Source organism: Aotus nancymaae, unplaced genomic scaffold (assembly GCF_030222135.1).
Source record: "Aotus nancymaae isolate 86718 unplaced genomic scaffold, 86718_ANA_hifiasm-v0.15.2.pri h1tg000076l, whole genome shotgun sequence".
NCBI classification, from domain to species: domain Eukaryota; kingdom Metazoa; phylum Chordata; class Mammalia; order Primates; family Aotidae; genus Aotus; species Aotus nancymaae.
In genome coordinates, this window is record NW_026988491.1 from 13,713,514 (window position 1) to 13,727,321 (window position 13,808).

Genomic DNA, 13,808 nt, shown 5'->3' on the forward strand with positions numbered 1-13,808 from the left:
TCTGCCTGCCGCGTCACTGTCTCTGCGGTGTTGGCTGGCTGGGGCGGCCCCCCGGCCACCCTCCCAGGCCTGGTGCCCGGCAGGGGTGGCTGGGACGAACAGCTGGGGCAGGCGGCTTCTCTCCTCCTCCCTTGTGGTCTCCAGGGCCGCTGTCCCCTCGGATTTTCCTCCATAGCCACTGGCCTATAAGCTGGAGGAAAAGGACACTGCAAGGCCACTTGAGGCCTAGCCTGAACATTTCCTCGTCCCTTCTACCTCATCCTAGTGGCCGCAGCAAGTCACAGCGCTGCCCAGATTTCAGGGAGGGAGAAATGGGGGACACACGGCTGGGGGTGGGGAGGGAGCCTCAGAGCCGTCCTTAACTGCTGGCAGCCTCTGGTGGGGTAGGGCGGGAGAGTGTATGGTGATCGATCCCCAGGCATGCGGAAGAAGCCTGGGAGGCTCACAGCCCAGCTGGGTGAGGTGGGGAAACTAGAGGAGGATACCCTGACTCTGGACAGGCCCCAGGGGAACCAAATGCCCCAGAGCCTTTTCCTCCAGAGGCCCTGGCTCTGTCCCCGCCCCTGAGTGTTTTCCCAGGCCCCAGCAGGGTATGGAAATGAGCCAGCCTGTTCCTCCTACAGGTGACAACACTCGGCCCTGCCGAGGCTTTCTGGAGGGCGCTGCACAGCAGCCGCTCCCTGGCCTTGCCTCAGCCTCACAGGTTCTCACCAAATATCTCCAGACAATGATGTTCACTGGATGGGAGAACCTGGGAGTATCCCTCCCCTCCTCCACCCCCTAGAGGCCTCCTGAACCTCACAGTGACCTCCCAATACAGGTGCTGCCACTCATTAGCTGCCTGATCTTGGGAAAGTTAACTCTACTGCTTTGTGCCTCAGTTTCCTTATCTGAAAAATGGGGAGAAAGGAAGGGCAGATGTGATTGCTCTGTGCCAGGCCCCGCTTTCGGTACTTTGCATCTAGCAAGTCATGCAAGCCTCCCAACAGCCCTGTAAGGCAGGGTCTGTTATTACACGCCTCACTTTACAGATGAGGGAATGAAGGCACAGAGAGGGCAAGCAACTTGCCTGAGGTCACACAGTGAGTCAGTGAATCTCGGAGCTGGGCCCAGGCAACCCAAGTCTGTCTCATTAGCTGCTGTGCCCGAGGTCACTGGCTTGCATGGCAATGCAGGATGCATTGCCCGTGGTCAGTGATGTGGGGTTTGCTTCTGTGGTTAGCACCCCTGTCCTCTTTCCGGAGCCCACACTGCACCTGCGCCCCCAGTACCTGCACTCCTCCTCCTTATTCCTTCCCGTTTCTATACCACAGTGCGGCTGAGGTTGTCTTAAACCAGAATTTGTTTGAGCCCCTGGGCTTTTTAGGTGCAGCTCCTTGTGCCTCGCAGAGCAGCTGGCAGGAAGTGTGTGCGGCAGCCAGAGCTCTCGTCGCAGATGCAGGCCTTGTTCATGGAACGCAGGGCAGCCAAGGCAGGTGAGAGGCCCTCGGTGTGTGTCTATGCAAGTCCGAGCATGTCGGGGGAGGGCAAATGGAGAGTAACTGGGATGGAAAGTCTGGAAACCATGTCCTAGGAGGAGACGTTAAAGAACCTGGGAGGGTCAGGCGTGGCGGCTCATGCCTGTAATCCTGGCACTTTGGGAGGCTGAGGCCGGTGGATCATGAGGTCAGGAGTTCCAGACCATCCTGGCTAACACAGTGAAACCTCATCTCTACTAAAAATACAAAAATTAGCTGGGCATGGTGGCACATGCCTGTGTAGTCCCAGCTATGCCGGAGGCTGAGGCAGGGTTCAATTGCATGAACCCGCAGGTGGAGGTTGCAGTGAAGTGAGATCATATCACTGCACTCCAGCCTGGGCTACAGAGCGAGACTCTGTCTCAAAAAAAAGAACCTGGGAGGAGAAGTGGTGGAGGGACCCTAGCCAAATGTCTACAGGACCACCGTACCAATGAAGAAGCTGGCTTACTCTGCCCAGTTCCAGGCAATGGATTCTAGGGTATCTAACAGCCAAAGCTGTCACAGAATAAAGACAGTGAGAGAGGGAGCGCCATGTCACAGGACGAGTGTAAGCAGTGGCATGGGACTGGGGTCAGAAGAGATGACCTTGAGGCTGCCTTCCCCAACCAGGTCACAGATGTGAGGCCCAGTGGAGCCACATTTGGGAAGTTCCCCAGCCTCAGAGCATGCATGAGCTAAAGGTCAGTGGCTGAGCCTCCTATTGCCAGCTCAGGCCCCTAGGTGGAGATCCTGTGGACAATCCCAGATTTCCTGGGTGAATTTCTCTCTTCTTCCAGTTCTACCCAGCGCCCCAGCTCCAGCTGGACAGACTGGACCCCTGAGCAGGGCTCCTAGCAGCACCCTGGTTTATTTAAGTTTCGAGTCAGCAAAAGGACCAGAGGAATGGCCGTGTGCAGTGGCTCACGCCCTGTAATGCCAGCGTTTTGGGAGGCCGAGGCACCTGAGGTCAGGAGTTCAAGACCAGCCTGGCCAACATGGTGAAACCCCGTCTCTACTAAAAATACAAAAATTAGCCAGGTGCGGTGGTGGCATCTGTAATCCCGGCTACTTAGGAGGCTGAGGCAGGAGAATCACTTGAACCTGGGAGGTGGAGGTTGCAGTAACCCGAGATTGCACCACTGCATTCCAGCCTGGGCAACAAGAGCAAAACTCCATCTCAAAAAAAAAAAAGGGCCAGAGGAACTGCTGGCCTCTAGCCAGCCACCTGGGGCCTGTGGTTTTCGGGTTCAGACAATCACAAATAGACTGGATGTTCCCAAGGTCCCCTTGCAGGCCCAGCCCCCGCCCACCTTCCTGTGGCTATGTGGCTGCTGAGTGAGGACTCGGTCCAGTGGCCATGAGGACAGAGGCTGAACCTCTCTGACAGGCCTGGGAACCCAAAGTTGCTGTAGAATGGACTGGCCAGGAGTCAGCGTGGCTGGGCCCACGCCCCCACCTCCAAGTTTTAGGGCAGCTTCACCAAGGCAGGTGCTGGGTGTGGAGGGGAGTGGGAGGGTGTGCTGGAGTCAGGAGGAGGGCTCTGCGTGGCCTGACACCACACTGGTCTGGGCCTCATGGTTCCCAGCCCTGCCCTCCCTTCAGTGGCCCTGTGGAATGTTATCCTGTGAGTTTGTGGGGAGCGCCCTGCAGGGCTTGTGGGTTCGGGGATGCACCCTGTGTGTGCATGTGGGGCGTGTCTGTGTGAGAGTGCAGGCGTGTATGTGACACCAGGTGTGGAGCCTCCAGTGGGGGGACATGCAGGCAGAGGGGGACTTGCTCTGTGTGCACGGCGGGTCTGGGTGGCCATGTGCCAGTCCTGTGCACACACGTGTGGATGTGTCTGCTTCTCTCAAGGGCCCCGAGCAAGAAGAAGCCACCTGGTGACACTGGTGTGACTCAGCGTGTTCCCCTGAGGCCTCTAGCCTCCAAATCTCACTGTGGCAGGCCACCTTCCTGGGCAGACCCCAGGCTACAGTGGCTTCACCAGATCACTCGGTCTGACTCTCAGCATCTGGGACATTCAGACAGCTTAGAGGCGTCCTTGGCTTGAACCTCGTTCTTCACAGCCACCCCAGCACTTTCTGGCTATGCCTAGCCCCTCCCTTAAGTGCATCAGGCACTCCCTTCTGCACCCCCCCCCACGACCTGTGTTCTCCCTAGCCAGGCTGGGCCTGATGCCAGGGAGACAGCAGCAGGAGACAGGATGGACAAAGATCCCTGCCCCCATGGCAGTTGTGTTCTAGTTGAGGAGATGGGCAACATACACAAGAAATTTAATCCATGAGTCAATTACCTAGTATGCTAGAAAGTGAAATGTGCCATGGAAGAAAGAAGGGCAAAGAAGAGATGGGGGATCCCTGAGTTGGGGTGGTCCCAAAGGCCCAGATCAGACCCCAGGCTGGAAGGAGGAGAAGCTGTGCATATCTGGGGCTGGAATGTTCAGGCAGAGGGGACCACCAGCACCAACGAAGCCAGCGTGCCAGTGGGTGAGAGTAGAGGGGAGGAAGCCAGGGAGGTACCTGGCCAACAGATCTCTGGCCTCCCTCTGAGTGGAGGCGGCAGCCACTGCAGGGTCTGCGCAGAACAGGGAGCTGAGCTGACTTTGTTCACAAATGGGGAACTGACTGCAAGAACACAGGCCAGGCAAGGGCAGTGAAGCGGGAGGTGGAAGGGTGCTCTTGGCGCCCACAGCCGTCTCTCCTGTGGGCCATGCCAGGATTCCCCACCCGGGGCCGGATCCCTTTGAGAATCTGATAACAGTCATGGACTCTCCCCTAACAATACGCATGCGCACATGCACTCATACACATACACATATGGGTAGGGGCACACACTTTGCACGTGTATACACGCATCTGTGTTCACACGCATGTACACACTTCCACGTGTACATTCACCCGTGTTCACATGTGCACACTCACACATGCTCACAGTCACACACATCATGCCACTGGGAATTTTAGGAGATTACTGGACCCCTCGACTCCCCCAGGTAATGGATCCCTGTCTAATCTATTGGTCCTACTTGGCAAATGGAGAAAGTAAGGCTTGTAGAGAGGAAGGGACTTGTTCAAGGCCACACAGGCCTAGACAGCTTGACCAGCAAGACTTGGCCCAGACACCCTACCTGGACCAGCAGGGACCCCTGCCTTAGGGCCCTCTGTCCCCAGCACCAGCTAGGAGCCAGGGGAAACTTCTTTTATCCTAGTTCCCTAAGAGCTCACAGCAAGGCCAGGTGGGGAGCCCAGGACAGCAGACAGGAAGTGCTCAGGTTCTAAGAGGGAGAGTGAGAGGAGACTCTGGAGAGGTGGCATTTGAGCAGTGCCCTTTGGGCTGGGCTGGGAAGGGCACTCCAGGCAGACCCAGTAGCAGCAAAGGCCTTGAAGTGAGAACTCTGCAAATGGAGGCAAGCAGGGCTCCTGGAACCAGAAGTCCTTCAGAGGCCTTCAAGGGGAAGAGACACCTGGGCTGGGTTTTTAAGGATGAGTAGGAGTTTTTCTAGAAAGGTTTTCTGGGCAGGACACAGATATGCCAGGTACAGAGATTTTAAAAAGGCAGAGAAATTGCAAGCATTTCAGAGGGCTGCCTGTGAATGGGACAGGCTCAGTAATTAATTAATAAAAGAATGAATGGAGTGCATGCGGGGGAGGGTAGGAAGGGGACAGATCTGACTTCACCTGGCAAGTGATGGGGAAGGAAGTCGTTAACAGAAGAACAAGGAGGTTCACAAATTCGGAAAGGAGAGTTTTATTTCTCACAAAGGGTTGCAGCCTGCAGGGCAGGCATTCTAACAGACTGGGAAACGAAGCTTCTAGCCAGAAGCCAGGAACAGGCGCTTCAAAGGAGGAGCAAAGGGAACAGGAATTTATGTTGAGCAGGGTGGCTGAATATACATACTTAAGCTATAGGAGGAGTCATGAGTATTCATGAAAGGAGAAACAGGGATCTGTGCAACTGAGCTTCATGCCCCTTCATAAGTCACATGTGCAAAAAAATGGTGGCGTTAGCGTGATCGTAGGGTGTTTTTCAGCCCTCTGATGTCAAAAGGTGAAGACCTGAATATCTTCACTGGGCATCCACCATGTTAGCCAGGATGGCCTCAGTCCTGACCTCATGATCCGCCTGCCTTGGCCTCCCAAAGGCCAAAACCTGAATATCTTCACTGGGCATCCACTGTGGAATGGCTAGGCCCTCTCTGCCTCTCTATGGTCGATGGTTTCTTATCAGGAAGGGATGTGTGTCAGTTATTGTGTCAAAACTGCCAAAGAGGGGCAGCATCAGATGGTATCAGCATCAGACAGTTGGTTGGTATCAGCAGTGAAATCTTTCAAAAGGGCTGGTTTCTGGCTAGCCCTAGCTGCCAGCAGGCTTTCTTCCCTAAGGAAGGGGTTCAGGAGGGCATGTATCGAGGAGTGTCTAACCTCCCATTCTGTTGTGGCCAAGAACTTTTCAAGTTTTCTCTGGGGTCCCCTTGGCCAAGAGGGGGTCCTTTCAGTCTGTTGGGGGGCTTGGGATTTCATTTTAATTTCTCAAAGGACCGTTTATGAAATACTTTCAGTGCTGCCCAGCATGACCCTGTCACACATCCCACCTCCCTCACCCTCCCCGCACGCTGTCAAGTGACCATCTTTATGCCCACCCTGCAGACCAGCAGGCCTAGGCTTTGAGTGTGGAGCCCTGACCCAGGTCAGAGGACCCAGACCAGAGCCAGCTCACTCTGCCCACTGCACTGCTATGCTCCCTGACCACCTAGAGCCTTGGCAGGGCTGGGTCTTGGTGGCTTGGTTTTCTTTTCTTTTTGAGATGGAGTCTCCCTCTGTCACCAAGGCTGGAGTAAAGTGGCGGGATCTTGGCTCGCCACAACCTCTACCTCCCGGGTTTAAATGATTCTTTTGCTTCAGCCTCCCAAGTAGCTGGGACTACAGGTGTGCGCCACCATGTCCAGCTAATTTTTTTGTAGTTTTAGTAGAGATGGGGTTTCACTGTGTTAGCAAGGATGGCCTCAATCCTGACCTCATGATCCACCTGCCTTGGCCTCCCAAAGTGCTGGGATTACAGGTGTGAGCCACCACGCCTGCACCCCCCATTTGTTTGTTTGTTTGTTTGTTTGTTTTGAGATACGGTCTCGATCTGTTGCTCAGGCTGGTGTGTAATGGCACCATCCCAGCTCATTGCAACCTCCACCTCCCGAGTTCAAGTGATTCTCCTGCCTCAGCCTCCCGAGTAGCTAGGACTACAGGCATGCGCCACCACACCTGGCTAATTTTTGTCTTTTTAGTAGAGACAGGGTGTTGCCATGTTGGCCAGGCTGGTCTGAAACTCCTGGACTCAAGTGATCCACCTACCTCAGCCTCCCAAAGTGCTGGGATTATAGGCGTAAGCCACCGAGCCTGGCCTAGGGCTTGCTTTTCATGGCATGGGCAAGGAGCCTACCCACCTGGAGACCCAGGGCCAGGAGTGAGATGACCCAGGGAGTGCGGAATGTGGCTCCCATGGGCCAGGCAGCAGCAGCTGAAAGGGTAACAAACCTAGTAATTGTTCCGAGTCAAACGGCCCAGGGTGAAAGGGGACAGCAGGGCTGTAAGGCGACACCACCAGGGGTTGGCTAATCTTGTATCTGGGCTTTTCCCACCTCCAGCTCCAACAGTCTGCTTATCAGGCAGCTCAGCCCTTAGAGGAGCAGTGGGGCAGGAGGGCCACCAACCACCCTCCCCCACATCATCGTGGGGCTTGGAGGCCAGCCTCCCCCACATCACTGTGGGACTTGGAGGACGGCTGGGAGGTGGGACTGGGAGAGGATGGAGAGACCCAGATTACTCTGACGCCAATGCAATGTCGGGGCAGTGATTCGCACCATTCTGCAGATGAGGAAGCTGAGGCTTAGGAATTGAAATGACTGGAACACTTGGTGAGTTAGCAAAGAACCCAGGTCTGAAGCACCCGGGGATTCAGCTTCTCCACCTGCTGAGCACCTCTGTGCCTACTATGTGCCAGGCCTCTGTGAATGCGGGAGGGGAAAAGAGTGACAGGGGCCATGTGGGAGGAAGGAATTGGGGGCTGTTTCCCCTTCTGGCTAGCTCTCTCGGAGGGAGGCTCCTGGCGCCACAGGGCCTGAGCTGGGAGGGTGGAGGGTGGGGCCTGGTGTGCCTGGCTCTCCCTGAGTCTGGCTTCGTGTGATCAAGCAAGTCATTTATCTCTGATGGGCTGGGGGTGGGGAAGATGTACTTGCCACACAGCCCCCAACACACTGAGAGCCACATTGAGGACATGGAGGCGGACTTTGGTATGGACCCAACAAGGCTGACTCCACTTAGGCCTCCCAAGAAGCTTGGGAATCTGGAAAGGTCAGGAGAACAAAGACTCAGTCGGGGGAGGATGGAGAGTGAGTCCCCTGACCCCGGCCAGCTCTGTGCTGGGCAGCTTCTCTGGGGAGTGGGGCCTGTCCTTACTCTGCAAGGGCAAGGGCTAGGACTTGGGCAGGTCCTCCTCCCCTTTGCCAGGAGCAATGGAAATGGAGGAATGTGAGATTTTGGGCCTGTGTTGGTGCTTTGGGGCCAGTGTCAAGGTTTTCTTGATGCCCAGAACAAGTCCAACAGAGAAGCAGCACTTCTCTTACGAGCTAAGGGATGCCCAGAGTTGCTGCCAAAGGCCGGCAGAGGGAGAGAATGTTTTTCTGGGGAAGGAAAGAGTCCGTGAGGTGGCCCCTTCCAGAGAGGCAAAAGTCACAGACAGGGAGAGCTGTGGCATGGGGAATTGGGGGAGGGAGACACATGTAAGCAAAATTGAGGGTTCTTTGGGGGCTGGAGAGGAAGGGACAGAGTGGGCTAGAGAGCCAGGCTGGGGAGAGGAGGCCAACATTTTTGCAGGGCAGAATAGACTGGATTTTGGGGGAGTGACAGCTACCTTAAGCAGATGTCATGGAGATGTTTTTTATTGTTGTTTTTTTGAGATGGAGTCTTGCTCCCTCGCCCAGAATATACTGGATTTTGGGGGAGTGACAGCTACCCTACGCAGATGTCATGGAGATGTTTTTTTGGCTGTTGTTTTGTTTTTTTGAGATGGAGTCTTGCTTTGTCTCCCAGGCTGGAGTGCAGTGGCACAATCTCGGCTCACTGCAACCTCTGCCTCCTGGGTTCAAGCCATTCTCCTGCCTCAGCCTCCTGAGTAGCTGGGATTACAGGCGTTGGCCACCATACCACGCCCGGCTAATTTTTGTATTTTTAGTAGAGAAGGGGTTTCACCATGTTGGTCAGGCTGGTCTTGAACTCCTGACCTCGTGATCCACCCAACACGGCCTCCCAAAGTGCTGGGATTACAGGCATGAGTAATGTGATGTGCTTAGAGTGATAGGAACTAGGAATGGATCTTACACTTTCAAGTGGTTGGGAAAACATCAAAAAATGTTTCTGGACACGTGAAAATGATATGAAATTCAGATTTTTGTGTCCATAAATAAAGTTTTATGGGAACACAGCCATTCTCATTCTTTTGCATATTGTCTATGGTTGGTTTTATGCTATGATGGCAGAGTTGAGTAGTTGGGACAGAGACCGTATGGCTGGCAAAGCCTAAAATATTTACAATCAGGCTCTTACAGCAAATGGTTTGCTCACCCTTGGTTAGTGAGAGCCTCCGGGAAGAAGAGAGCAGTGGGGGTGATGCTGAAGAAGAGGGGAAGGCTAGGTTACCAGGGGCTCCTTGTGCCCCGCCTAGGCACTGAACTTAAGCTGAGGGCAAGTGGAAGCCATTGAGGGTTCAGGCAGGAGAGTGACTTGCTCAGGTAAACGTTGGAGTAGGGTCACTCTTCCTGCTCAGCAAGGGGATGAAGCTGGGCACAGAGGCACCTGGAGCAGGAAGACCAGCCCGAGGCAGCCGGGATGGCTCAGCAAAGGCCTCTGGGACCACCCTGCAGCACTTTCACTGGGATCTAGCATTGGAGGGGCATCCCTGCACCGTCACCGATGGCAGCGATGGCGGCACAGAGAAATCCGCTGCGTACCCACGATGCCTCGCGCCTTGCACCCGCGACCGGAAGTGGCTGCTCTGCAGGGCGCCAGGGCGGAACCATTTGAAAGGAGGCGGGAAACACGTGCGGGATGGACGCCCCAGAACCCTGAGAGGACTGGCCGACAGCAAGACCTCCAGGAGGCAGTGCGCGACATGGTGGGGCCCTCGGAGAACCGCTGGTGGACAAGTGGCAGGAGAGTAGGCTCAAGAGGTGGGCAGGGCCAGCCAGGCCTGGGGTGGTCGGGGGAGGGGGGATCCCCCCCCAGTTACCCCAAGAGTGCTCAGATTGCTTCGGGCCTGTGAGTGGATGGAGGGGGTCGGAAGGACGCAGGCCGGTGTGCAGCGGTCACCAACGCCCCAAGCAGACACACAGACTGTGTAGACACAGTAATAGGCCCGGCTGGCCCCGTGCACACATCAGAAGCCCAGGCCTCCGCACACGGTCACGGATGCCTGCACGCAATTGTGGCCCAGGTTCACGCGGGCTCAGCCGGATCCACGCACACACCGCAACACGGGTCTGCACTCCACGCACACACAGGCACAGACCCCGGCACACAGAGTCACACTGACCTGGGCACGCTGCGGAACGCACCGACCACGCACATACAGAACGGGACTCGCCGCCCCGCGTGCACACCAGGCCCGCACCCCGAGCCACCCGCGTCCCCCACACACGCCCCCGCGCAGGCCGCCCCGGGCCGTGGGCCGGTGCACGCACGGTCACAGGAGGGGCGCGCGCACACTCGCACTCACACACTCGCTCGCACACGCACACACTTGATCCAGCACGCGCGGGCGGCGCGGGGCGGCGGCGGCCGGAGTCTGCGGTGCGAGGCGCCCCCGGCCCGGCGCGGCAGCGGAGCCCGGCTGGCGGGGGAGGGGAGGGGTCTGCGGTGGGGGCGGGGTGGGGGCCGGAGCCGCCAGAGCCGGCGGGAGCGGGCACCCCTGCGCGCCGCGCTCGGCCTCGCCTCCGCGCCCCCCGCGCGCCCGCCGCGATCCCTCCTCCGCGCCCGTCCGCTCGCCGGGCCCCCGCCGCCGCCCCAGGGTGCAGCAGAGCGGCCGCGCTGGGCCCGCGGGACGGGGTGGAGGTGGGGGTGGGGGGCGGGGATCGGGGCCGGGCCGGGGCCGCGCCGCCTGCGATGCCGGGCGCCCGCCGCAGCCGCAGCCGCCGGAGCCCGGGATGGGGCGAGAGGCTGCGGCGGACGCCAGCATCTCCCCGCCGGGGACCCCGGGGGCCGCGGAGCCGCCGCCGCCGCTGCTGCTGCCGCCGCTGCTGAGACCCAGCGGGCGATGGGTGAGTTGACCCCGGCGTCCTGGGGGGCGCCGCGGCCCCTCCATCCCCGCGCTGCCCGCCCTCCCGTGCTTCGTTCGGCACCCCCCGCCCAGCTCCGCGGTCCCCTCCCCGAGCGTGACCTTAGGGGGCGGCCGCGGGCGCGCTGGGGCTGGGGGCCCTGGGGCCGCGGTGGGGGCGGGATGCCGGGGAAGCCGCTCGGCGCGGGCCCCCTCCCCCCACCCGCCGCTCCTCGGAGCTCGCCTGGTCCCGGAGGGCAGAGCCGCGGCGCCCGACCCCCTCTCCCGGCCGGGCGGGAGACGTCTCCGAGGCGCGGGGCTGGAGCCCTGCTTTGTGCGCGGCGCCCCCAACCTCCGGCGCAGCGCGGGGCTGGGGTGGGAGGCCTTCGCGCCCGCCTTCCCCACCCCCGACCCCGGGCTGCGGCGGCGTCGGCCGAGGCCCAGACGCAGTCGAGGTGCTGGGCGGGTGCGGGGACTGCGGCCGTAGCTACCCTTGGGGGCAAGGCAGAGGCGAGTGTGGAGAGGGTCCCCGGCCTTTTACCGTGGTGGGGGCCCCCAGCTCCTTGCACTGCACTGCCCAGGGCGGGGGAGGGAACCTGGCTGAGGAAGGGCTCTATAAATATCTGCAAATAGTGAGTTCTGGAACCGGGGGTGGGGAGGGGAGTGCGCCTGGGTGTGTGTGTGTGGTGAGGTGCCCGAGCTGGGAGCAGCAGGAAGGGATGCCGCATTCGGCCAGACCTGGTGGTCTGAGGTCGGATGACTCCCCGCCCCGGAAGACGCCCCTGAAGGCCCCCGATGGGGTGTAGGCAGACACACTACCCCAGTGGGATTCCTCCCCGGTCTCCCGCTTCATTCTTGGGACACACCAATCTAGATTCACCTTGATGGGGGAGTTGTGGGCACTAGCGTGTCACTTGGGCTGGGGGCGCAGTTATTAAAGATCAGATATGGAGCCAGGCGGAAGGATGGAGGGGAAAGCCCCCACCCCAGGAGCTGCAGCTCTGAGGGGTTTTTCAGGATGTGGAGTGCTAAGCAGATCTGCTCAGGGTCCTAGGAAAGTTTGAAAGAGGGGTCTCAGCCCAAGAGGAAGAGAGAACTTACTGGAAGAGATGATGACAGGAAGCTGGCAGAGTTCTCTGGGTAGAGAAAGGTGGGAAGGGTGTTCTGGGGCAAGGGAATGGCCTGAGCAAAGGCTCAGAGGCGTGAGTGCCTGGTGTGTGTTGAGAGGTGGCGGTGGAGACAGTCAGACACTGTGAGTGCCCCCTGGGAGAAGTGAGAGGAAGACGGGGGAGAGGCTGGGCAGGGAGGCCAGGTGGAGGTGAGGTGGGAGGGCAGAGCAGGGAGGTAGTGGTTGGTCCTGAGGACAGCAGGGAGCCAAGACCTGGCTGGGGGAATGCTGCTGGCTCAGCCACCCCCTCTGAGGGTCCACCTGGTGCCTTTGGTGTGGCCAGGGCTGCTCGAGGAACACTGATGATTCCTTTTTCTTTTCTATTTTTTTTGAGATGGAGTCTCACTCTGTTGCCCAGGCTGGAGTTCAGTGGTGCCATCGCAGCTCACTGCAACCTCCACCTCCTAGGTTCAAGCGATTCTCCCACTTCAGCCTCCGGAGTAGCTAGGACTACAGGCGCCGGACACCACACCCAGCTAATTTTTGTATTTTTAGTAGTGACAGGGTTTCACCAGGTTGGTCAAGCTGGTCTTGAACTCCTGCCCTCAAGTGATCCATCTGCCTCGACCTCCCAAAGTGCTGGGATTACAGGTGTGAGCCACCTTGCCCAGCCCTGATGATCTCTTTTTCTCTAATAACTGGACCACCTCATGAAGTCAGCTTTCTGAGCCTTGGTTCCCACATCTGTCAAATAGGGAGGTTTTGTTTTTGTTTTTGTTTTGAGACAGGGTCTTACTCTGTCATCCAAGCTGGAGGTGGTGTGATCATGGCTCACTGCAGCCTTGACCTTCTGGGCTCAAGGGATCCTTCTGCCTCAACCTCCTGGGTAGCTAGGACTACAGGCATGAGCCACCACACCCAGCTAATTTTAAAAAAAATTTTTTTAAAATAGAGATGGGGGTCTTGCTATGTTGGCCAGGCTGGTCTTGAACTTCTGGGCTCAAGTGATCCTCCTGCCTCTGCCTCCCAAAGTGCTCGGATTCCAGAGAATTTGATTGTGGGATGAGTTGCAGAGAGGATTGAATGAGAGGATGCACACAGGGTGCCTGGCACCTAAGCAGCACTCGGGAGATCACTGGCTGCGGCGTTGGTATTATTACCTGGAAAACGAGGACACCGATGCCAGCTGGTGGCCCAGGCCAGCTTGACTGGGCAGCGGCCATGAGAATCATGAGAGGGCTGGGCTGGACATGAACAGCAGAGAGCCGAAGGTGAGGGAACTGCATGGTCATCATGCAATTCTGGGAGGAGACTAGATAAGTGATGAGGAGTGGCCAGAGGCAGGGTGGCCTGCAAACACAGCCCCACTTGGCCCCGTGAGCATCCACCTGCCCAGCCAAAGGCATTCAGGGTGTCCTGCAGTGCTCCCCAAGGCCAGAGCCTCTTTGCTTCCCAGAATGCATTAATGCGGCCCCTTGTCTCAGCCACCTCCAGCCTTCTGTGTAGGGACCAGGTCTTGGAACATGATGTCCTCAGATAGGGGTAATAATTTACTGTGCTGGAGAGAGAGGACACAGGGCAAGGAAAGAGTCACTAAAAGTAGGAATTCCAGATCTAGTGGCCCAGTTCAGATCACAGCTCTGCCCCTCTCAGTGTGACTGTGGACTGGTGACTCTGCATCTCTGTTCCTCAGTTTTCTTTAAAACAGTGTCTAAAATAGGGGTGCTGCCGGGTGCAGTGGCTCACGCCTGTAATCCCAGCACTTTAGGAGGCTGAGGCAGGCGGATCACCTGAGGTTGGAAGTTCGAGACCAGCCTGACCAACATGGAGAAACCCTCTCTCTACTAAAAATACAAAATTAGCGAGGCGTGGTGGCACGCGCCTGTATTCGAAGCTACTTG

The 13,808-nt window shown here is 57.9% G+C and overlaps 1 protein-coding gene across 5 annotated transcripts in view; it reads left to right on the forward strand.

Annotated features, from left to right (window-relative positions):
• Positions 1-340: 340 nt before the first annotated feature.
• Positions 341-13,808, forward strand: part of MGAT3 (beta-1,4-mannosyl-glycoprotein 4-beta-N-acetylglucosaminyltransferase) — a 45,079-nt gene continuing 31,611 nt past the window's right edge. The window contains exon 1 of one of the 5 annotated variants that reach the window (XM_012458998.2): positions 341-1,475. In XM_012458998.2, the coding sequence (XP_012314421.2) occupies positions 1,177-1,475 (299 nt within the window). In that variant the 5' untranslated portion in view covers positions 341-1,176. The other 4 variants (XM_012459003.2, XM_012458999.3, XM_012459005.3 and 1 more) reach the window with 4 other exon arrangements.